Source organism: Nematolebias whitei, chromosome 5, assembly GCF_014905685.2.
Source record: "Nematolebias whitei isolate Nwh7 chromosome 5, NemWhi1, whole genome shotgun sequence".
NCBI classification, from domain to species: Eukaryota; Metazoa; Chordata; class Actinopteri; order Cyprinodontiformes; family Rivulidae; genus Nematolebias; species Nematolebias whitei.
This window is the reverse complement of record NC_056502.1, coordinates 6,699,397-6,723,922: the sequence shown is the minus strand read 5'-3', so window position 1 is coordinate 6,723,922 and position 24,526 is coordinate 6,699,397. Positions and strand designations below refer to the sequence as shown.

The window sequence follows — 24,526 nt, the reverse complement described above, 5'->3', positions numbered from 1 at the left end:
ATGTATGTATGTATGTATGTATGTATGTATGTATGTATGTATGAATGTATGTATGAATGTATGAATGAATGTATGTATGTATGTATGTATGTATGTATGTATGTATGAATGTATGTATGAATGTATGAATGAATGTATGTATGTATGAATGAATGTATGTATGTATGTATGTATGTATGAATGAATGTATGTATGTATGTATGTATGTATGAATGAATGTATGTATGTATGAATGAATGTATGTATGTATGAATGTATGTATGAATGAATGTATGAATGTATGTATGTATGTATGAATGAATGAATGTATGAATGAATGAATGAATGAATGTATGAATGAATGAATGAATGAATGTATGTATGAATGAATGAATATATGAATGTGTGTATGTGTGATGAATGTATGTATGTATGAAGAATGTATGATGAATGTATGTATGTATGTATGTATGTATGTATGAATGAATGAATGTATGTATGTATGGATGGATGGATGTATGAATGTATGTATGAATGAATGAATGTATGTATGTATGAATGAATGTATGTATGTATGGATGGATGGATGTATGTATGTATGTATGAATGAATGAATGTATGTATGTATGAATGAATGTATGTATGTATGGATGGATGGATGGATGTATGTATGTATGTATGTATGGATGTATGGATGTATGTATGTATGTATGTATGGATGGATGGATGGATGGATGGATGGATGGATGGATGGATGGATGGATGGATGGATGGATGGATGGATGGATGGATATTAAAGATTGCCCATTTCTTTGGATTTCTGTATCAATTTTGGGCCAAAAATATCAATGAGGTAATTTTATAACCTTATTTATAAAAATTATTATAATAATAAACTATTTAGAGTATTTTTGTAGTTTCAAAGCAGCAAGAAAATGAAACAATGTTTTATGTCTGACAAAACCAAAGAGTAAAGTTCACTGACTGAAGATTCTGTTCAAATCTTTTATTACTTTGCATTCTTACTTATTTTTTATATATATATATATATATATATACACACACACACACATATATAATACTGACTGACAGGCATGTTTTGATCACTAACAGCTGTATACTGTAAATGTGTCATATTTGTTTATCTGAGAATATTCAACAACTGTCCATATGAATTTAATGAAACTAAATAAAACACGGCTGCACAAAGAGCCCAATAAAGTGATTTAAAAAAAATAATTATAATCTGATCATTGCAGTCTTCATGTTTTTAATCGCTCATTTTCAAAGTACTTTTGTCCTCTGAAATAAAAATATACTGAAACAAAACTAGATTTGTCCAGTTGGGTGTTGGTGGAGATGTCACTGCGGATCCTTCAGTACCTGCTGGATCGAGTACAGTTTGATCCCGGTGCTGCGGTCCCAGATACAGATGATGTCATCCAGTCCTGAGCTGATGACGCAGGAGGTAGTGCAGACCAGCGAGGTGACGTCGCCACGGTGACCGTAGACGTGACTGACACGGCTTCCTGTCAGGACGTCCCACAAACAGATGGCGCCGTCCTGCCCGCCGCTGGCCAGAACCATCGTCTGAGGGGAACAAACAGAAACCAGTAAAACAAAGTGTTTCAGAGTCAAGTTACAGCTTTTAATCTTTTTTACTGCCTTTTGTAATTCTAAATATGGAAGAGAGTACTGCAAAGTTAATTAAATTAATGTTAATAAAATTACTTTCAACCATTATTATAAAAAAAATTAAAGTGACAACGGAGGAACTGTTTTTATTACAAGGTGAACTTTGTAGTTCCTGTATGTTCTCAGTCATGCATCATTCTGATAGAAGCATTAAAGACAACAGTATCTGATGATGATGAGGACTGACCTGATCAATATAGATGGCTGTGATCCCTCCAGAGTGGCCCTGCAGAGTAAAGAGGCAGCACGAGTCCTCCAGTCGGTAAACCTGAACAAAACACGCAGGACTCCTGTAAACACGACTAAACTGAGCACGTTCTCCAAACTGTGGTTTGTTTCTTTGTTACCCGGACTGTGTGGTCCTGGCTGCCGGTGACGACCCTGCCGGCGGCCGCTCGCAGCACCGTGATCGGCTTCTGGTGAGCGCACTGCACAGAGCGTGTGAGCTGACAGCTGATCAGGTCTTCGCTGCTGTAACAAGGAGAAGGCGGCACGCTGCCTCGCCCAGGGCCACCTGCACGGGAATAAGGACCGACATGATTTCTCTATACAGTACGTTTCTATGGTTACTTCCTCCTGATCAGCCTGAGTTACAGCTTAATGTGATGCTGTAATCACCAATAAGCCATTTAACTTATTCCTTACTAAAAACCCAAATACAGTAGTCCTCACTACTACGTGGTTCGACTTTCGCGGACTCGCTCTTTCGCGGTTTTTCAAAGTACGATTGGACACGACACACAATTGGCTGATTGATGGATGAGCCGGAAGAGCGGCATGGATTGTTTATTTAAAAAGAAGTATTTGAAATTATTTAGCACCAGTGTGCAGCCCACAGGTGCAGGGAGAAGCTCCCTGTGCAGCCTGTCATGATCTGCGCTCTCTGCCACATGCGGCTCTCTGCCACGCCCAGCAGCTTCGTGAAGGGTTAACCCTTTGCTGTCCTGCTGCACTTCTCTCCTCTACAATTTAAATACTGTAATATTTTAAATAAACAAATTGTTTATTTACACAGAAGGAGGGAGAGTGGGAGTAGGTGATGAGTGTGATTGCAGCGTGACTTTCTGTGCTCTTTTAGAGCGTTTAGTTTAGAAACATTGTTTAGAACATTGCAAGAGTGTGGGCAGGGTTTATAAAGCCTTAATATATATACTAGTAAGTACTTTGTACTACTATCCCTACTTGGCGGATTTCCACTTATCGCAGAGGGATGTGGCCCCTGAATCGTGAAAACTGAAGGTGTCTTTTTAAAAGCTAAAGAAAAACTAAAAAGATTGAAAGATGGATGTAATAAAGTCTTACCTCTGTACTGCAGAAGGCCTAAAGGTTTGTTGATCTCAACTGTGAAGAAATCCAAGGACCCGTTCAGCCGAGCCGCCACAATTCTGAGAAGAAAAACATTTCAGAACAAAGTGTCAGGAATTTATTTATGCATTACTTCATTTCAAACAAGAAACTGGGACACTTTGTTTTGAAATTAGCATAATATTATATCCAGTAAATGTAAACAAAGGTAGTTATTTATAATATGCTAATTGGTGTGGATTTACTACATACAGTATTATTTTTTAATTTTTGTCATCAACTTATCTACAACTGATAAAACTGTGAGTACCGTATTTTCTGCCGTTGCACCGCCCTATAAGTCACATCAGTCCAAATATACCATACCATTTTATTTATAGAGCACTTAAAACAGCTACAAGGCCAACCAAAGTGCTTATTAAAATACGTCTTAAAAACTGGAAAAATCCATAAATACGTTGCTTCGCCGATTACGTCGCATCTATTATGCATCATCACTGACAACCCGGAAACGTGGGCTGGTGTTGTGCCAATAATCGATTGGCTGCCAAATGGCGGCTGCGGGAGCGTGCACGGGAGGACTTTAACAAGAATTTAACAGATTAACACTTAAAAACAATTATTTGTTTGCTCCACTTTGTATCAAAAGTGTCTCAGTTGAACTTTTACTTAATAAATGCACTTTAATGGTGAAATCAGCTGCATTTTGCCGGTGCGGTGCAGCGAAATGAAGCTGATTTGACGGTTGCTTCAAGCAAGCTGGACGACTGTGCAACCACGGCAAGCCGATTGTGTCATTAATAGCCACTTTTACCTATTACATGATACAATGGCATGCCATACTACTCGAGTGCCATCTAGCGGCTGAAAATTTAGATTTAGATTTAGAACTTGTCTGAAGTAGCGCTGTGTTGTAATTCGAGGAACAGGATTATGGATTTGCCTCAATATCACCATAAAATTTTTAAAACCATTTATGTTTAAAAGATGATTTAAGGTAAAGTTGTTGGGAAGGTATGGTGCCAGGTGAAAGATGTCTGTTTTTTGTTTTCACTTTGGAGATTGTTCACGCATAGGTTGCTGTTTGTTTGTAGTTATTTTATATATTTTTTAAACAAGGGGTGGATATTAAGATTTTTTCCTTCGTTCTGCACCCTTTTCAGTCAATGTTTTTTTCATTTTTGATTAATTTGTTTTATTTAGTTTTTTAATTGAATGAATAAATTCAAAATAATAATAAAAATAAATAAAAATGGTAGTGTTCAATATATTCAGTCAGAATGAATGAAAACGGTCAGATAACAATTGGTTTATAAATATGTGAAAAAAAAATCCATAAATAAGTCGCTTCGGCGTATAAATCGCAGGGTATGCAAATTATGCAAAAAAACGTGACTTCTAGGCTGAAAATACAGTATTTACATTTATATGTGAAAATTAAATCAACAACTTACAAAATTAAAAGCAGTTCAGGATGTTTTAGTTGGTGTTTACCTGTTGTTGAGGAAGGCCAGAGCTGTGATCCCAGAGACTCCATCTTCATTACTGCACCGCAGAGACCCTTCAACTGCATCCCACAGCTGCAGCAAATATACAAGAAATGGTTACTGTTGTTTTACAACAAAGACCAGTTGGAAGACCAGTAAATGCTTGATGTCAATATAAACGGAGTTTTCTGACAGGTACCGTTTCACACACCTCCAGTTTGCCGCTGCTCCTTCCAGCAGCTATCAGGTTCCCTCTCAGTTCCATGGCCCAGACAGCACTCTCCCAGTCTCCAGACGCTGCTGATGCTTGTGTCCCAGTTACAGAGTCTTTCTCTGGGTTCAAGAGCCCAGCTGAGTCCCCTAAGCTTGGACTCCTCTGGACCTGAGCTCCTGAAGGAGGTGAGGAGGAGGCTGAGGAAGCAGAGGGGTAGGTGGAAGGTGATGGGGACTCGTGCTCCATGTAGGCACGCTCCACCAGTCCTCCAAAGTCAAAGCCTCCTCTGGGTGGTGTGGAGGGGTTGCACGGTGGCTGGGAGGTGAAGTTGGTGTCGATGAGCGGCGTCAGATCGGGCTGGTCGGTGAACAGAGGCGGGCGGGTAGGTGAGCTGCGGCATCTCAGAGGGTAACTCTTGTCCTCCGGTATCCCGTCGCAGCAGATGGAGGGGTCTCGAGGTTCACAGTCCGACTCGGTGGTGCCGCTTATATTGTCCCAAACGTCTCTCTGCTCCCAGCAGCCACTGCTGCTGCTCCGCCTTAATCTGAAGAAAAACAGAGCTCAGTTAAGTACAGAGACAAAACAAAACATCTACTGCTTACCAAGTTTGTTTTACTAAATCACAGATCAGAAATATGTACTAAAATGTAGAAAGTTTTCTTTCTGCGTTAAGTACATATTAGGTCTGCTTAGTACATCAATTCTAAATATTTAAAGAGTATTTTGGCATATTAGATAAAGATGTAAATGTGCACCTACAAAATACTGTGGAAAAATATTTTAAAATAATTACTTAAACCACTTTTAGACAAAAAAAAATACACCCAGTAGTCCCAAGAACTTTCTTACAAAAAAAGTACCGTAATTTCCAGACTATAGAGCGCACCCGAATATTGTATAAGCCGTGCATACAAAATAAAACGTAAATATATACGCTGCGGGTGTCCACATTGTAACATGAGAGATTTACACAGATTTATTTATTTTTTTTACTTTTAATTAAATACGTAACGGTAACACACAAAAACGTACAGTAAATGTTTATTTTCTGAACAATGTCTTTAACACGGCTAGTTAAAAAAAAAAAAAAAAAAAAAAAAAAAATATATATATATATATATATATATATATATATATATATATATAATAATACAGTCATTTACCAGGAAAAGTCACTTATTGCTATGTTCATCTTCCTCCTGTGCATTAAAAGCATTAAAGTCGTCTTCTTCAGTGTCAGAGTTGAACAGCCTCAGGAAAACTTCACACACGACCTCAGTCTCTCTTTCGTTGTCGAAACAAATACAGTAGCCTACCAGGAAGTTATTGATCGTTATTTTCATATTCCTCCCGCTGCAAGCTTGTGCTCGCATGCAGGATTTCCCCCCTCCTCGTTTCATTGGTTCGACTGTGACCTGTTCGGTAATTTCATTGGTCAGATTTAAAAAAAAAACTTTATTATACTGGTAGTCTCACTGAGTCAAGAGGACCCACCCCCCAAGACAGACGTGTATTTGGCAGCTATGTGAGCGCCTGAGTGTGACATGGCTAAATGTTTTTGGTGGCAGGAAGCTCGTTAGCCCTTCAAAAACAACAAAAAAATTTATAAATTAGCCGCAGCATTGTATAAGCCGCGGGGTTCAAAGGGTGTGAAAAAAGTAGCGGCTTATAGACCGGAAATTACGGTAAGTGATTATTCCAAAATCCAAACTAAAATCAAAACAAAGAGGCGAAAAAATAAAAATAAAACAGTTTTGGCCTCACCCTTGCTTTGGAATGACAGTCAGACAGTCTCCAGTCTGAGCATCCCAAACACGGATCTGTCCAGCCAGACAACAGCTGGCCAGCAGCATCCCATCACTGGCCAAACACTCAATGTCCTGCAAAACAGAAAGGCAGAGCACAAGTCTAAACAGATTTCATAAAAACTATTATTTTTGTCATCCAGCACATTGTTATCCTCCAACTAGATTTTTTAAAATTCATTTCTTTGAATCAGTTCTCACCATGCTGTGGCCCCTTAGCAGAAGCGGCGAGATCTCGCTGACAGGCGGTGAATAACCGTAATCGTCGCAGGGCAGGTCGCCTCGCCGCCGGCGCCCATGAGAGACACCGTTCTGGCCGTAGTTACGAGGGCACAGAACTCGGTAGAGACAGAAGAGCAGAAGAACTAGCAGGACGCCTGCAGCCAGGCCCAGGGCTGCCACCCTGGATGGAAGGAAAGACAACGGAGGCTTCAAACAAGAAACAAGTGTTGCGTAAATCTGTACATAAGAATTTCATTATAACACGGTTTGGAAAAGATGTAAAAGTTTGTTTAAAAAAACATTTAGTTGTTGAAGGCAGAAAAATTTATAATTTTGCAGCCTCTTCCAGTGAGCCATAATATTTGATAAATATACCGATACTAGAGGTAAGACTGATACTTGAGGTAAGACCGATACTAGAGGTAAGACCGATACTTGAGGTAAGACCGATAGTCGAGGTAAGACCGATACTTGAGGTAAGACCGATGCTAGAGGTAGGACCGATACTTGAAGTAAGACAGATACTTGAGGTAAGACCGATACTAGAGGTAGGACCGATACTAGAGGTAAGACAGATACTTGAAGTAAGACAGATACTTGAAGTAAGACAGATACTTGAGGTAAGACCAATACTAGAGGTAGGACCGATACTAGAGGTAGGACCGATACTATAGGTAAGACCAATACTAGAGGTAGGACCAATACTAGAGGTAGGACTGATACTATAGGTAAGACCAATACTAGAGGTAGGACCGATACTATAGGTAAGACCGATACTAGAGGTAGGACCGATACTAGAGGTAGGACCGATACTAGAGGTAAGACCAATACTAGAGGTAGGACCAATACTAGAGGTAGGACTGATACTATAGGTAAGACCAATACTAGAGGTAGGACCGATACTAGAGGTAGGACCGATACTAGAGGTAAGACCGATACTAGATGTATGACGATACTTGAGGTAGGACCGATACTAGAGGTAAGACCGATACTAGATGTATGACCAATACTAGAGGTAGGACCGATACTAGAGGTAGGACCGATACTATAGGTAAGACCAATACTAGAGGTAGGACCGATACTATAGGTAAGACCGATACTAGAGGTAGGACCGATACTAGAGGTAGGACCGATACTAGATGTATGACCGATACTTGAGGTAGGACCGATGCTAGAGGTAAGACCGATACTAGATGTATGACCAATACTAGAGGTAGGACCGATACTTGAGGTAGGACCGATACTAGAGGTAGGACCAATACTAGAGGTAAGACCGATACTAGATGTATGACCGATACTAGAGGTAAGACCGTTTTGGACTCTTAAATAGAACAGAACTTTATAGTCATTTGTTATAAAACAATAAGGCACATTTTAACACAACTCATCTGTTCAGCTGTCATCGATCAACATTCATATAAGAAATAAAATCAGTAAAATATAAAGGACTTCATTGATCAAAACAATAGGGAATATATAGAGCTATAAAACTATGACTACTTAAAAACAGACAACTCAACTGTAAAGGAATAAAGCTATGTAGATTATGTTTAAAATTAGACATTTAATGGCCCCATAATGAAAAACTAGACTGTTAAAGAATAACCTGAAATGCCCAAATTTGTTTTTCAACTCTCTGCCCAAAAGCAAACAGTCACTAAAATCCTGTTTTTGTAGCTGTTTATGCCTGAAGGACGATTGGAAAGGTTCATTATTTAGATGGTTTGTGAACTACTTCTCCTAGACTGACATTACTTTTTGAAAAACTTCTCATTTTTAACATGAGAAAATAAAGTTTAATATTCTTTTTAGAGGTGCACAATATTGGATTTTTGGCCGATATCTGTTAAAACTTATGCGGCCGATAACCGATACCAATACCGATAGTTTTTCCCCTACCTACTTACATAGACTACATAACTTTCTCTGCTCTGGAATTAAAATACTACATTATTCTGCATGGTATCTGACAATCTGGCCTGCTACCAATTGCAGATGCCAAAAAGGGGGCTGAAAATGATGTAACACTTCAACTTGGATTATGTTTAATATCAAATTTATAGGGAAGCACGATATTATCGGCATGGTATCGGTCAATATTAGCGATAAAATTAAATATCGGAGATCGACCATTCCATCAAAATAACTCACTGATATTAAAGGCGGGCGCTGTTGTTGTATGACAACCCAGTGACAGGGATGCCTGCAGTGCCAGCACAACGTTATGAAGTCACGAGCGCCGTTGAGTTTAGATTTGTGAAAATTTTCAAATTTGAATTGTGAGTGTTGTCATTGAGTTAGAGAGAGTAAATGTCATGAATAAATAATAAAGTTGAAATGTTAAATCATTTTCAGCCCCCTTTTTGGCATCTGCATTTGGTAGCCGGCCAAACTGACAAAGACCATGCAGAATAATGCAGTATTTTAATTCCACAGCAGAGAAAGATATGTAGTCTATGGAAGTAGGTCTAGGGGAAAAAATAGCAGTCCTAGTTTCAGCCAAATATATTTTATCATATTGGCATAGCGGCCAAAAATCCAATATCGTGCATCCCTATAAATTTATTTCTGACATTTACTCTAACACAATGACAAGACTCGAACAGTGCAAATTTGTAAATTGTCACAAATCTAAACTCAACCTGTTCACAAGCGACAAGTGAAAAGCACATAAGTAGTAGTGCATTAATAGATATACTTGACAATGTCTTCAATTAAAAATTAACTTAAACAGAAGCGTGGTTATACAATCAACGATCAAATCTTGTTGCATTCTGCCATTTGCAAATAAAATCAAAAGTGCAAAAAATATCGTCAGCTTCTTTCCTTTGTCAGAGCTTGGCTCTCTTAAGCTCATTTGCTACAAAAATTGTGTAAAAAAAAAACTGCGCCTTTTTTTATAGGCGAGTTATTTTGATGGAATGGCCGATCTCCGATATTTAACTTTATCGCTAATATCGGCCGATACTGATACCATGCCGATAATATTGTGCATCCCTAATTCTTTAAACATCAACATATTGGTAAATCAAACATCTAAATACCGATGAAGTAGTAGGTGAAGACAAGTTATGAGGCCGGCTGTGCTGATCAGGAAATAAACACTGCTTTTACTCTGTTTTTATGCTTTTATTTATGTTGCTGTAATATCTTGTTATTAATATTTGATGCTGTGATCTTTTTTGGTAAGCACTTTGATAGTTACTGTTTAAATGTGCTATATAAATAAATGTGACTTGACTACAAAACTAAACAAAGTCAAATAAGCATTCTAACAAAGGTGAACATGCTGTATGGCTCTGTATTAAATAAATATTCTTGTGATAACAGATTTCACAACATGTGCTAAAACATGCAGTAAATCTAGCTCTGAGTTTTTTATCTCACTGGCCCTCTGCCAGCTGCCTCCTCCCAACTGTGAGGGTCTCCACCTTAACCCAATTACATTAAAAACCTTCACATCTACTGGCCACAGATAAAAGGAAGATCTTCCACTTCAGTGGACTGCAGTCATGGGACAATACGCTGCCTTATATAACCCTTGCACAACTATTGTTGGTTCAAACTGATACAATTAAAGAAGCAACTGTGTCTTTTATATAACAATGTCAAATTTATCATACAAGGTTCTCCACCTACAACAAAGTCTGAGAAATCTGATTTTTTTTTAAATGCATTCCACCGTATGGACAAAGTTTCTCAGGAGGATTAAGCCCCTTCTCCCACACCCGAATGCCTCATGTAGATTTTGTGAGCAACCAGCTGGTCAGACTTGTTCCGTCAAAGAGTAAATACTTGCTAAAGAAAGAGATAATGGATGATGTCACCTCTTTTTTTATTGTTTCTTAGACTCAGTTAATGCCTGAGATAAGATAAACAACAATGAGACGCATTGAACTTCAAGTCAAAACCATGTCATCATATTCACTCCCTCATTTCCATCGTGCTTAGGCGGCACGACAGCTCAGTGGTTAACACTGTTGCCTCACAGCAAGAAGGTGCTGGGTTCAATCCCCGGTTGGATCTGGAGTCTTTGTGTGGAGTTTGTATGTTCTTCTCGTGTTAGTGTGGGTTTCCTCCTACAGTCCAAACACATTCATGTCAGGTTGCATTCAGGCCCAGGCCTCCCTTGCAAAAGAGATCTGTGATCTCATGGGATTCGCCTGCTTAAATAAAGGTTAATAAATAAATAATACGCACATTTTCTGGGAAAAAGTTGAAGTACACTGCATTAACTTTACATCACCCAACCTAATAACTCTTCTAGTCTTCAAAGCATCAAGGAATATTTGTCAGAAGTAATCTACAAAGGACCCGAGACAATTTAACAATAAACTTGGCACAGTTGTTTCCTATCAAAATTTGGCCTTCAATCTGCTGGGACAATCTACATGGCCTTGGACTTCATTCTAGGTCAAGGGCATGTGGCCACTGTTCATTTGTGTGAGACTTTCTTTTAAATAGGGAATGATTACAAAATGCATTGTTTTTAAACGACACAAACAAAAAATGTATGGTCAGCTACAAGAGAAAAGCAAACACTGGAAACAAAGACGCCTCGATGGTTAGACTACATTTTTTAGCAATGTGATAATAAGATATCCACAAACAGCAGATGCTTTAGTTCAAAATGTATAGCTGCAGTGAAAATAAGGTTCACATGTGAAACAGGTATAAAAATGATAAGGAGCATGATTATGTTATAAACCAAGCTCTACATCCAACAAGTATCAGCCCATCATTAATACCTTTGCTTCAATTTCTTTCAGAAATGTTCAGTGTGACGAGCACTAGAAAAAGTTCCTTGGAAAATAAAGTATCTTCTTTGGACTGTTCCCTCTTTGGGGGTCACCACAGGGAGTCGTCATCCTACATCTGTTTTCTGTGTCCACTGTCCTCACTCCAACTACCTCCATGTTCTCTCTAACGGCATCCATACCTGATGTGGACTTTGTTTTTTTCTTTATAAACCACTCAGTGGTCAGAGCAATCATCCTCTAATGCAAGAGTTGGGGGTTTGAATCCATCAGCAGTCACATGCCGAAGTGTCCCTAGGCAAGACACTGAACCCTTCATTGCCTCCGATGTGTCCCTTCAGTGTATGAATGTGATCCAAAGCACTGATTATTCTCTTTAGAATGATTTGTTCAATTAGGTTTCTAGAGATCTAGTAGAGTGCTGTATGCATGGATAAATGAGGCACAGATTGTAGTGTAAAGCACTTTGTGTGTCTTAAGATAGAAAGGTGCTATACAAGTACAGTCCATTTACCATTTTTCCTGGAAGTTGTATTTTGGAGCTTTAGCCTCACTAACCTTTCTTGCTTCCTGGTCTACAGTTTCTTTGATCTCTATTCGTTCCCCTTCATTCTCTTCATTCATTAGCTCCTCAAAGTACTCCTTCCATCTTCCCATCATGCTCTCTTCACTTGTTAGAACATTACCATTGCTATCTTTAACGAGCCTAACCTGCTGCACATCCTTTCCAGCCTGATCCCTCTGTCTCACCAATGGATACTAGTCCTTCTTGCCCTGTTTAACATCCAGCCTCCCATATCCCATACAACTCAACATATGCCTATAAGTTGTCCTGGCTGGTCAAACTAGGTAACAAGTGTAGTCAGGTTCTTAAAAAAAGGCAATACAGGTTTAAATTGACCCAGCTCATCCACTGCAACCATTATTCAGGTTGGTACTATCTGGCAGAAGACTGATGGTTCCTCTGGTAAAGAAAATTGGGTACAAAAAGGCATTTGGTACCCCTGCTGTGAATGTCCTTAATAGAGTCCTATATAAACATAGCCTCACATGACAAACCGTTGTCTGCTGGGATGTTTTTACGTTTTTAATGTATCAGTGTATCGTGTATTTTAGAATGTTTTTTACTGGATTAGCAAAGCCTTTTAAAAGTTTATGGCATTTTTAACTTGTGTTGTTTTGTTTGTATGAGTCAGATGTTAAAGATAAGTCTCCATCTCATAGGATGTTATGGACAATAAAGTTATATTGATTGATTGATTGATTGATTGTGCTTTGCCTTTGCTACCTCCCTCTTCACCCTATGTTGCATCTCCCTAAATTTCTGGTCAGTCCTCTCACTGTCCCATTTCTTCTTGGCTGAACTCTTCCTCTGGATAACTTCCTGTACTTCATTGTTCCACCACCACGTTTCTTTATCATTTTTCTCTGTCCAGATGTCATTAAAGTCTTATCCAATTATGTAAAAAAAATCTACTTTAGAACAACTAGTTGTGCTTTGTCACCGTCTTAACTCTCATCAGTTCCACACCAGTTAGGGTCAGCCCATTGTTGGTACCCAGCCCCACTCAGCCCAGTTTGTGGGACCATGTTGTTTGAGGTTCCAAGCGGGCTGCACCAAGATTTTGACACAAGCAGACAGCAGCCATTGATTGGTCAGCGGAGATACATCTCTGTATGACCCACCCAGCAAAACTGAAAACTACATCTGAGCCTCCATTTCCTCTCTGATCGTGATGACGGACGGCGCCACAAGAAATGAGCGCATTTACAGAGAGACGTTGGAGATGATGATGCAGAATGGCTACACCTGGACTTACACGCAATGCCGGGATAAGCCAAAGAAATCGAAGTCTGATTATAGGGCGATTAAGGATCACAACGGGCGGAATAGCTCAAACACAATGACCTGTTACGAACCCGCCCACAGAGCGGGGAAACAAGTCACAGCGGCAAATCACCTCCACCTGAGAAGAACGATAAGACGAGAGCCGAATGGAGTCGCTCTTAAGATTAAGTTAGTTTTTTAGCAGTGAAGATGTACTAACTTGTAGAGGGTGAGGTCCGTCTGTAAATCTACAGAGACTTTGGGGATGGGGGGCGGAGGGTGTCTGGTATCCTGAGGGTGGCGCATGTCAATGGCCTCCTGGGGAGTCAGGTGAATGGTGACAGGAATGACAGGTAAGATGCTAATGTACCTAAAAACAGCAAAGAATAAAAACATGAAATGAACAGAAGAATAAAACTTTGCTAAAACAAACAAAAACACATTCATCTGTTAAAGAAGCAGCAGATGCAACTTATGCTGGTGTGCATTGATTTTTTTAATCTTTTAAGTTAAATTAGAGCTGCTGTCTGACAGTAACTGAAGAAGATAATGAGTCAGGCTTGAATCTGCATCGACTAAGTGCAAAAATCTGTCAGAATTTAACATGAATTTTAAGTTGCGTTAAAAGAAGAAGCCTCTGATTATTATTCATTATTTCAAAATGACAGAACTGTAAGCCAGAAAAAAATATTTTAAAGAAAAGGTTTTATTTGTAGAGTTGGCGTATGTTTTAATGAAAAGACAACTATACTAATCTAAGAACGTTTGATTATAACTAAATGACATATGATGATGGTCAGTTACATTTCCTAATATTTTTTTACAAATGGTCCAAACACAAAAGCCCTGAATTAAAGTCTCAACGTTTTACCTAAAGTTTTTTATTATCTATTTTCTTCAGCTAATGACCGAGAAATAAGTTGAAAAAATGAAAACAAATCTGCACCACTCACTTCTTTGCTAAAGTGATGTTGTAGTAGCTGAAAAGTGATGGCCAGTGCCTGAAAGACAATCTCCTCCATCCTTCATCATCCTCAACCCCCCAGGAGATCTGAGGGACAGCGGGTGGGGCCAGGGGAAGAGATCCTCCTCTGGCTGAGCCGTGGTGGCCCTGTGACTGGTTCTCAGGTAAGGGAGTTGGATCAGGTGCAGAGTGGATGCTCAAGGTGCTGGTAGGATCCCCACCGCGAAAAACAGGCACTACTGCCAGGTGGGGGGGCAGACCACCTCCTCCGGGGTCTCCTAGAGTGCTTTGCTCGGACACCTGTGCAGCCAGGTAGGTCCGAATCCCTGCCGGGTCGGTATAGACGAGGATGCCGATCCAGATCACTGTGCCAGCCTGGAAATGGAGTATAAACATCATCATAAGTCCCAGAAAAGAAACAGAACATTCAGAAAGGAATTTCAAATCTTTCTCACCATGATGATCCGCTGAGCCAGACGTGTCCGAGCCAGGAAGTAAACCACTCGTAGCCTCTTGGGGAGCCTCAGGTTCCTGAAGGCTGGGGTCTGCAGGGTAATTGTGTGTGGGGACGGTCGTGGTGGAGGGGGGACCTCACGTGGTCGCAAGGGGCCTGGTTTTGGAGGGGGAAGACCAGCTTCGGCTGGCAGGCGGCGGTTCAGGTCAGCCAGCTGGGGAGACAGGCAGGTTCGAGAAGTAGTTTACCCATTAGGACTAATCGAGTTCATCAATGGTTTTACTTTCTTAAATGAAGGCCTCTTCATTTCCTGTTTAAAGTTGGTTTTAATTCAATTCAGTTCAATTCAGTTTATTTATATAGCGCCAAGTCACAAGAGAAGTCGTCTCAGGGCACTGAACAGAAACATTCACATACATAAAAAGTTAGTTAATAATAATTTATCTGAGGAGACAACAGATTTTATTACTTCTGACTGGAAAAAACAAATCTGAAAACAAGACAATGGGTTTTGGAAAACTAATAGACAATGATTTCACTGTTTCCTGACATTTAATAGGCTTTGCAATCAGAAGATCATCATCATCTGATTATTGAACGTTAATTGATACTACATCTTTGTGCATTTAAAACAGTGGGATGTGCCTATCGAGAACAAAAAGCTCAACATTATCCAAAGGTCTCAAAGTTCATGCTCAATAATTCAGGTTAAAAAAAAAATCCAACAATCAGGCAATCTGGACAGTTTCATTTTTTTTGTTGTTGTTGAGAGAGGTTTCTCTCTCCATCCAAAGAGCTTCATCAGTTTGAGGAGTCCCAAACAAACCGTTTCCCCACTACTACACTCCTACAGTGGACCAACCAGTTTGCTGGTGATAAGATGGTTTCTGGGGGCTGTCCTCTCCCCTGTTGACTCCTCCCAGGCAGGCAGCCACAGCCAAAGTGGTTCAAGACATCAAAGTTCATGCTCAATAATCCAGGTAAAATAAATCCAACAGTGGTCAGTCAGGTCATCTGGACAGGTTTTATTATTTTTTTTAACTGATGAAGCCCTTCGGATGGAGGACGAAACGTCTCTCAACAACAACAACAAAAAAGAAACTGTCCAGATGACCTGACTGACCATTGTTGGATTATCCAAAGGTTTTACTAAGAAAGGCTCATGTGTCAAAGTAGTAACCTGACAACTGTGCGGTCACGTTATGTAGGGCTGTGACCACCATCCAACCTCTTGCATGTCTTATTTTGTGCATGACTTGTATGTTAAATGTTAATTTGAGTTTTGTGAACAAAGTCATATACTAATGACTTCATCACCAAGGTTTACTTCAACGCACGCACTTTGGAACAAACGAGAAACAAGCAATGTTGGTGAGAGAAATTATGTAAAATGTGCAACATTTGACCACAGTTTAGACAACCCACATCAACAATAAAGCATCCTGACTATTGATTTGTTAGTTTCAGTACAAATAACAAACTAAACCAACAAGCTAATGTGCTCTTTTGCTTAATAAGTCTGGGGTTTGAGGCTGTAACTGGAAGTGCACTGGAAATGTGTAAAATATGAAAATAGCTCTCACCTCCATGCGGCGGATATCTATAGATAGCACTGTTGTAAAAAAGAACATTTGCAGGAAGAAATCGGAAACCAGTCCCACGACAGCAAAAAGACAGAACTCCTGTAAAATCAAAAGCCAGGTTACTTTTTCTCTCAATCCTTTTGCTGCTTCATTCATTTAAACAGATACGCAGTTGTAGCATAGCAAATTAAAAAATGTTCAACGAGCATTTTCTTACACAAAGGCAACAATTAAAGTATATTTTCTACCTGGATAGCCGGCACCAGTGTGAAATATCCAATGAGAATGATGCACAGCTCAGTAGCCATGTTCTTCATGATAGACCAGCTCTCATTACTAAGGCCTGGGGAAGCAAAGGGCAAAACTTGAAGCTTTTTATGATCTTTAATTTCAATCAAAATACAGGAAAAAAAATAAAACCCTACCCTGAGCAATACGGAGTTTGACCTCAAGGTCAACAGGAGTAGAAACGACAGATTTGGTGAGAACTAACACGTTTTCCAGGCCGATCACCACCACCAGGTAAGGGAAGATCTCGCTGCAAGGAGAAAATATTTCAACAGAGAATTAATTTTATTTATTTATTTTTAAGGATGATTGGATTCATTGGGTTTTATGGACAAATATAACTGTGTACCATCAGCATAACAATGAAAATGTATCCCATGTTGTTTAATAACTTTACCTAATGGATGCATATACAAGGTAAAGAGTATTTATCCAAGCACTGAACCCTGAGGAACTTCATGACTCATTTTAGTGTATGAAGAAGATTCATTATTTACATTTACAAATTGGAATCTATCAGATAAATACAATTATCATTATTTATTATTATTTATTTATATTATGAAATTAGTTAGATACTATTAGTTAGGTAGATTACTGGAATTTCCTGCCCTGACAAAGTTTGACAAACGATTAGTTTGAGAGCGCAGATAAGCTTGAGCTTTAGAGGTAAGTGTATAACTGGGTCACAGAGGAGTCAACGGCTCTACGTATTACATCACACACACACACACAGTAACACACACACACACACACACACACACAGCAAACTAAACTGTGGAGCCAGCCGTGAACAAGCAGAATGTGTCGCCGGTTCCAACAACCGTAGAATTTTTTTTTTTTTTTTTTAAGCATGATTTAACTAAAACAACCCGTTTGACTTTCAGAGATTTTGGTACCCAAGTGGTGCGAGACAAAATAAAAATAAATAAAGTGAACATCTTGGTATTAATGAGATTATTATTTGATGTTATGGCAGGAGGCTGCTCTGGTATTCTATAGTTTGCTTATGCCGACCTTGATTTGTGTTTGTGTAAACGCACACAGCCCACGCTCAGCCCACGACGGACTCGCATGCATCTTCGCCAGTGGTTGGACAACCAGGTGTCATCGTCACGCCATGATGTCTGCTCGTTACAGAGCCGCAAGCGATTGGTTGCTCCAGGAATGTGAACATCACTATATCTCCTCCTCTCGCAGTAGTCCAACCCAATTCCACACCCAGCGCTTCTTTCTCTGTCAACACTTACACACTGACCTTTTGAGCTCCTCTTGTAAACATCGGCTCAAATCAATGCAGAAACCCACACAGAGGAAGTGGGAAGTCAGTAATGTGGAGAATGTGTGCACACAGGTAAGTTAGTGGAACGGTCTTGGAGCTATTGTGACTTAAGTCAAACAGAATAAAATGTAACAGCCTTCTGGGTAGTTAGCAAGTTGTTACTTAATGTTGACTTAAAATATTGACTTAAACATTGGAATGTCAATAAACAGCTTTAAGGAGACCCTGTACCAGCTGCAGGCACTGGTCCAAAGGCAAACTAGAAGCTAAACAGTGGTTTTTTTATGTTAACTTTGTAAAAACAAAGTAAAGCTGATCGGGATTTCATTAGCTTTTATAAATATAAATCACAAGTCAAAACATTACAACTGAACTAAATGATAGTTCTAAAATAAAAAATTAAAAAAATTATTATTAGACTGATATAGATTTATTACTTGGGTTTAATTAATTCTTTATTTCATTTCGAACTGTTAAAAATTTCAACAAAACCATAAACAAATAAAAACCATAAATATTTCCACCAAAATATTCTGGAAACAAAACAACAATGTTCGAAAAGGGAGCAGGAAGAAGCAATGGCTTATCCAGTCCTGTCCCTAAATTTACATACAAATTCTGAACCAAACCAGTTTCGTAAATAAATTAAGAACACAAAAAACACAAAGTGTAGACCGAACAAAAGTGTAGGTAGAAGCACAAGCTTATTATACCTTCACTTTGTTATACATCAAAATCAAAGCAGTAGAGTTTTTCCTATATAATTTACTAAAACATATCAAGGAATTCCAGCTACATTCATAGACAAACTCAAAAAAAAAAACACAAAAAAAGAAAAAAACAATCAAACCTTATTATATTTGTTTAGTAAATGTTTTTTATACATTTTTTTGTTTAAAGAGTGAAAAACACAGTTGAAACTCCTGACGACAACTATTCCACACCTGAATCCCTCTAACTGAAGTACAGTTGTTTTTAATATTTGTCCTAACCTTTGATTTTTTTAAATAAATCCTTCTCTTGTAAATCATAGTTTTTCTCTTTAATTTTGAACCACTTTTGTATACACCTTGGAAGGAGTTTATTATAGGCTTTGTACATAATCAGTGCTGTTCTGAGTTCTACCAAGTCATAAAATTTTAAAATATGCAATGTAAGAAATATCTCTTTAGTTGGATGAAAGTAATCAGACGCAGTTATAATTCAGATAAAGTTCATGCTCAATCATCCAGGTACCAAATCCAATAATTCTCAGTCGGGAAACTGTCCAGATAACCCGACTGAGAATTATTGGATTTGGTACCTGGATGATTGTGCATGAACCTTGTTGCCTTGAACCACTTTGGCTGTGGCTGCCGGCCTGGGAGTCGACGACGAGGGACAGGATGGCCCCAGAAACCTTCTTAGCTCCAGCAAACTGGTTGGTCCGCTTAAGGAATTGACTGCTTGGTGGGGAAACAGTTTACTGGAACTCCTCTGACTGATGAAGCCCTCCGGATAGAGGGCGAAACGTCTCTATAAAAAATAAACTATCCAGATGACCTGACTGAGAATTATTGGATATAATTCAGATAGTTTTCTTCTGGGTGTAAACAGGTTTTGTGTTGGTTTTATACGAGTTTCCTCAGATCTCAACACAATAATTCATGTATGGAAATATGAAACAACAGCATAACATGTAAAGTGATTTCTTATTTAGGAGAGGTTTTATTTTATTCGGTATTGCAACAGTTTTTGACAATTTAGCTTTTACTTTATCAATATGCGCTTTTCAGTGCAATTTGTAATCAAGTATCACCCCCAAAAATCTGATTTCATACACTCACTCTATTTCGATACGGTTATAGATAATGTTAAATAAGTTTACATTATTTTTTTATTTTCTTGTTATTACAATTTTGTTTCATTATAATTTAGTGATAATTTATTTTTGTCACACCATTGTTTTAATACTTGTAATTCTCCTTCCATTATACTGAGGATCTGCTCCTATTACCTGAGCAATATAAAGTAGTATCATCTGCAAACAATGTAAATGTTAAAAACTTCGATTCATTGCATATATCCATCCATTATCTTTTACCCACTTCTTCCATTTTGGGTCACGTGGGTCGCCAGTGCCCATATCCAGCAATCACTGTGCGAGGGGTGGGGTACACCCTGGTCAGATCGCAAGTCCATCACAGGGACACACAGAGACAAACGAGACAAACAACCATTCACTCTCTCACTCACACCTAGGGACAATTTAGAGTTACCAATCAGCCTAACATGCATGTTTTTGGTCTGTGGGAGGAAACCGGAGTACCTGGAGAAAACCCATGCATGCACGGAGAGAACATGCAAACTCCACCCAGAAAGGACCGGGATTTGAATCGGCAACCTTCTCGCTGAGAGGCAGCAGCTCTACCAGTTGCGCCACTGTGCTGCTATTGCATATATCCTTTATGTAAAGTAAAAAAAAGTTTAGGTCCCAGCACCAAGCCTTGTGGTACTCCACAGGTAACCTCTAATAAATCAGAATTCACATTATTTATTTGTACATATTGTTGTCTTTGATTCAGATAACTTTTTATCCAAGAATATGCAATACCTCTAACACAATATTTCTCCAATTTATGTAGAATTCATGATCTATAGTGTCAAATGCTTTTTTTAAAGTCTATAAACACTCCCACAGTATATATATTTTTTTTTATCAATTGCATTTGCTATATCTTCTACTAACTGCATTACAGCAATTGATAATAAATATCTAAACCCAATTAGATAAAAGTAAAACGACTTCAACACTTCACAGGAACTAAACATGCTGATTTAAAACAAAAACTATATTTATTTTCTCAAAAATACAAGTCTGTGCAAGTCAGTTTTAAATACAAGTAAGTTTGAACAAAATGGCTAAAAAAGCAAAACCAATAAAAGACTTTCAGGAAACAGAGAGCGTTCATTCAATTTGATCACCAAACTGGAGATATTTTTCACCAATTTCCAAGCTGAACCTGAACACATCATTAGCATCACTTAAAGTTAGTTTGATTTCTAGATAACTCGGTCCATTATTCATTAAAAGGCAAGTCTTAAACGGACACAAAAGTTTAATATTCTCCCTGATTTACTCTACTGGTGAAAAACCATCAGTTGTCCAGACCTATTAATTCAGAACTTATGAAACACAGTGAGGACTCCTACCCGCCATTGAGTGTTGGTGTGAGTCCAAACAGCGTGCACAGTCCCACAGACATGAGAAGAGAGCTCAGGACTGTGACCACAGCAGCCAGAGCCAGACCCCACTTGGACTTCACCATGTCGATCTTACCTGCAAGGAAGGAAGTGAAGATGTATTTAACTTTTTGAAACTAATAACCACCTTCACCACAATGTTCCAAATAGGAATGTTGTGTTGTTTGTCATGTGCAGGTTAACACAAGGTCAACAACGCAATGAAATGTTCACGATGAGAAGAAACGATTTGACCCGTTAAAAATAAAAAACACTGAAGCATGCAATAAGGATACAAAATAAAGTACCACAAAGTGAAAAAGAAATATAATATTTACAAGGTCCAAGAGAATAGTAAACAACAACATGGTAGAATATGACGGTGCAAGCAGGATGAATTAGTATAAATAACATGTAATAATAGTAGCTTAAATGCATGATATATGTTGCACATAACTAACATACTACACAGGTTGTGTGGCAGGTTATTGCACAGGTAGTGAGTGACACTGAGGTTAATTATATTATGATGGTAGTGATCCATCTATTAGGAGGCTTCACTTGAGCAATTATCCAAGTAATGCAAATTTTAAGAAGTTTTCATTATTTTTTTCTAAAAATCTAATTTATGCAAATAGAGTTAGCAAAACAAAGCACTGTTTAAGTTACTAACAGAAGCAAGATAGTTTTTATTATGTTTTTCTTGTAGTCTTTTTGTAAACAGAAAGCAGAGGAGACAAAGTGACTCCAAGAGGAGAGTAGTGATGCAAAAATAGTAATAATAATAATAATAAATTCTGTTTGTAGAGCACTTTACATTCATAAATCTCAAAGTGCTACAATTCAAGAATCATAAAAACTAAACAATTTAACCATAACAATAAAATAACTAAAATCAGGTAGGATAATAAAAACGACAAGTTAAGAGTCTCATGATGAGAAATAAACATGAACATTGAACTGGACTCATGAAACAAAAACAAACAAAAACTATATTTGCTTGAAAAAAATCTAATATTAAATGTAAATAAATCACCCTTGCAAAACGTTTATCACATCTTGAAAAACTCAGAAAAAACTGTTAAACTTGAGTCAACTAATCGACACGAGTGAATATTTAATGCGAGTACTTTGTTTGTACTTTGAGTCTGTGTTTGTTCTCTTTAGCAAATGTTTGTGCTGGAAGCTGCTGAAGGTTTGCTGGCTTCATTCTTACACAGGTGTACAACGTTCCAGAGTGAGGACAACCCCTGCGCCAGACAGGAACAACCCTGGCAGAAAAACACGTGCACACACAAAGGAAAAGCCAGCGGTGGTCTGAATGTGGCGTTTTACGAAAATAAAACTTTGCCGAGCCAACGAGGAACAAAGCGAGACATTAACATGGTAAGAGGTTGCTGAAAGCAGGAGGCACAGAGCCGACACTGGGAGTTGGACTCACGAGTGGAGAAGTAGATGTAGGCGAAGAGGATGATGTAAGTGGTGACGAGGGGAATGAGTTCAGCGATGCCGATCTCCTCTTTGAAGTGGACGTGAACCATGTGGTCATCTCTCAAGCTGCAGTTGGCGGAGGGGTGAAGCTGTTTCAGACGGGTCCGCAAGCTGCCGAGAAAACTGGTCACGCACAAAAACGGCAAAATCAATTCAATTTTAGTTCAGTTCATTTATTCAGCGCCAAGTCACAACAGAAGTCGTCTCAGGGCACTGAACAGAAACAGTCCTATAAAAATAATAATTTAACTTTATTTATCTGAGGAGCAGCTTTGAGTTTAACTCCATCACAGAACTCTCATCTTGAACAAGCATGAAGGTGACAGTGGAAAGGAAGAACTCCCTCATGAGGAAGAAACCTTTAGCAGAACCAGGTTCAGGACAAGAGGACATCTGGTTCAAACGGCCGGGTTTGGTAGGAACAGATACACAATGGCAGGTCAAGAATCACATGTTAAGATAGAAATAGTATCAAATGAAAACTATTTAATTTTAACAATTCATTTAAGGAAATGAGGTCAATTTGCCCTCCATTAGTCTAAGCTTAAGGCAGCATAACAAGCCAACCGTAACTAAAGGATTTATCAAAAAGGAAGTCTTAAAACTGGACAATGTTTCAGCCTCACGGACAGAAACTGGAAGTTGGTTTCACAAGAGAGGAGCCTGATAACTGGAAGATCTTCCTCCCATTCTGCTTTTGGAAACTCTAGGAACCACAAGTAAACCTGCAGTCTGAGAGTGAAGTGCTCTGTTAGGAAAATATGGAACAATAAGATCTGTAATATAAGATGGAGCTAGGTTGTTGAGAGCTTTGTAGGTTAGAAGTAAGATTTTGAATTAAATTCTGGATTTGACAGGGAGCCAATGGAGAGAAGCTAAAACTGGAGAGACATGATCTCTCCCACTAACTCCAGTTAAGACTCTGGCAGCAACATTTTGGATCAACTGAAGACTTTTTAAAAAGTATTTTAACACCCAGATAAACCATCGCAATAGTCCAGTCTAGACGTGACAAATGCATGGACATGTTTTTCTGCATCATTTTTAGAGAAGACGTTTCTAATGTTAGTGATATTACGCAGGTGGAAGAAGGCGGTTCTAGTAACGTTTTTAATGTGGAGGATAAAAGACATGTCCTGATCAGAAATAACACCAAGATTTTTAACATTAGAGCTGGACGACAGATTAATGCCATCTAAGGAGGGAGAAAGACTGAAAAATGTATTCCTAAGATGCTCAGGTCCAAAAACTAAAACCTCAGTCTTGTCTGAGTTCAAAAGCAGAAAATTTAGTATCATCCAGGTTTTTATGTCTTTAAGGCATGCTTGTAGTCTAAGTAGCTGATTGGATTCATTGGATTTCATGGACAAATAGAACTGTGTATCATCAACATATGAAAATTTATCCCATGCGGTTTAATAACTTTACCTAATGGAAGCATATATAAAGTGAAGAGTACTGGTCCAAGCACTGAACCCTGAGGAACTCCATGACTAATTTTGATGTATGAAGATTCATTATTTACATTTACTAATTGGAATCTATCAGATAAATATGATTTAAACCAATTTAGAGCCTTCATTAATGAACCATTTATACAACAAACAAAAAAAACAGGCAAACTTTAGAGTAAAAACTGCTTTTACTACACAGATAATCATTTGTTTAATGTGCAAACTAGTAAAATGACAAATGATCTATTGAGTACCGTTTTAACCTCTCCAAGTTCTGCAAAGTGTTTTACATTATTTATTCACTTAAACACCCATTCAGCCAATATATCTTTACAATTTTTATATACTGACATGCATACTGGGAGCAGTGCGGGGAGGTTCAGTGTCTCGCCCAAAGACAATTTATGCTGGGGGGGTCTGGGCATGAACCATAAATCCTTCAGTTGGAAAATGACCTTATTATCTCTGGGCCAAAGCCACCCCTGAGTATGAACTA

At 38.6% G+C, this 24,526-nt stretch overlaps 1 protein-coding gene across 1 annotated transcript in view; it reads right to left on the bottom strand.

Moving 5' to 3' along the window:
• Positions 1-24,526, bottom strand: part of LOC119409262 (SREBF chaperone) — a 38,835-nt gene that overhangs the window by 1,310 nt on the left and 12,999 nt on the right. The window contains exons 7-22 of the mRNA XM_037676118.1: positions 22,527-22,699; positions 21,056-21,182; positions 16,719-16,831; positions 16,542-16,636; positions 16,294-16,392; positions 14,712-14,924; positions 14,246-14,631; positions 13,513-13,662; positions 6,687-6,888; positions 6,445-6,560; positions 4,678-5,224; positions 4,474-4,559; positions 2,977-3,059; positions 2,022-2,188; positions 1,862-1,942; positions 1,363-1,569 (exon numbers count right to left, since the gene is read on the bottom strand). Coding sequence (XP_037532046.1) covers positions 1,363-1,569; positions 1,862-1,942; positions 2,022-2,188; positions 2,977-3,059; positions 4,474-4,559; positions 4,678-5,224; positions 6,445-6,560; positions 6,687-6,888; positions 13,513-13,662; positions 14,246-14,631; positions 14,712-14,924; positions 16,294-16,392; positions 16,542-16,636; positions 16,719-16,831; positions 21,056-21,182; positions 22,527-22,699 — 2,845 coding nt within the window. The remainder of the gene's footprint in view (positions 1-1,362; positions 1,570-1,861; positions 1,943-2,021; positions 2,189-2,976; positions 3,060-4,473; positions 4,560-4,677; positions 5,225-6,444; positions 6,561-6,686; positions 6,889-13,512; positions 13,663-14,245; positions 14,632-14,711; positions 14,925-16,293; positions 16,393-16,541; positions 16,637-16,718; positions 16,832-21,055; positions 21,183-22,526; positions 22,700-24,526) is intronic.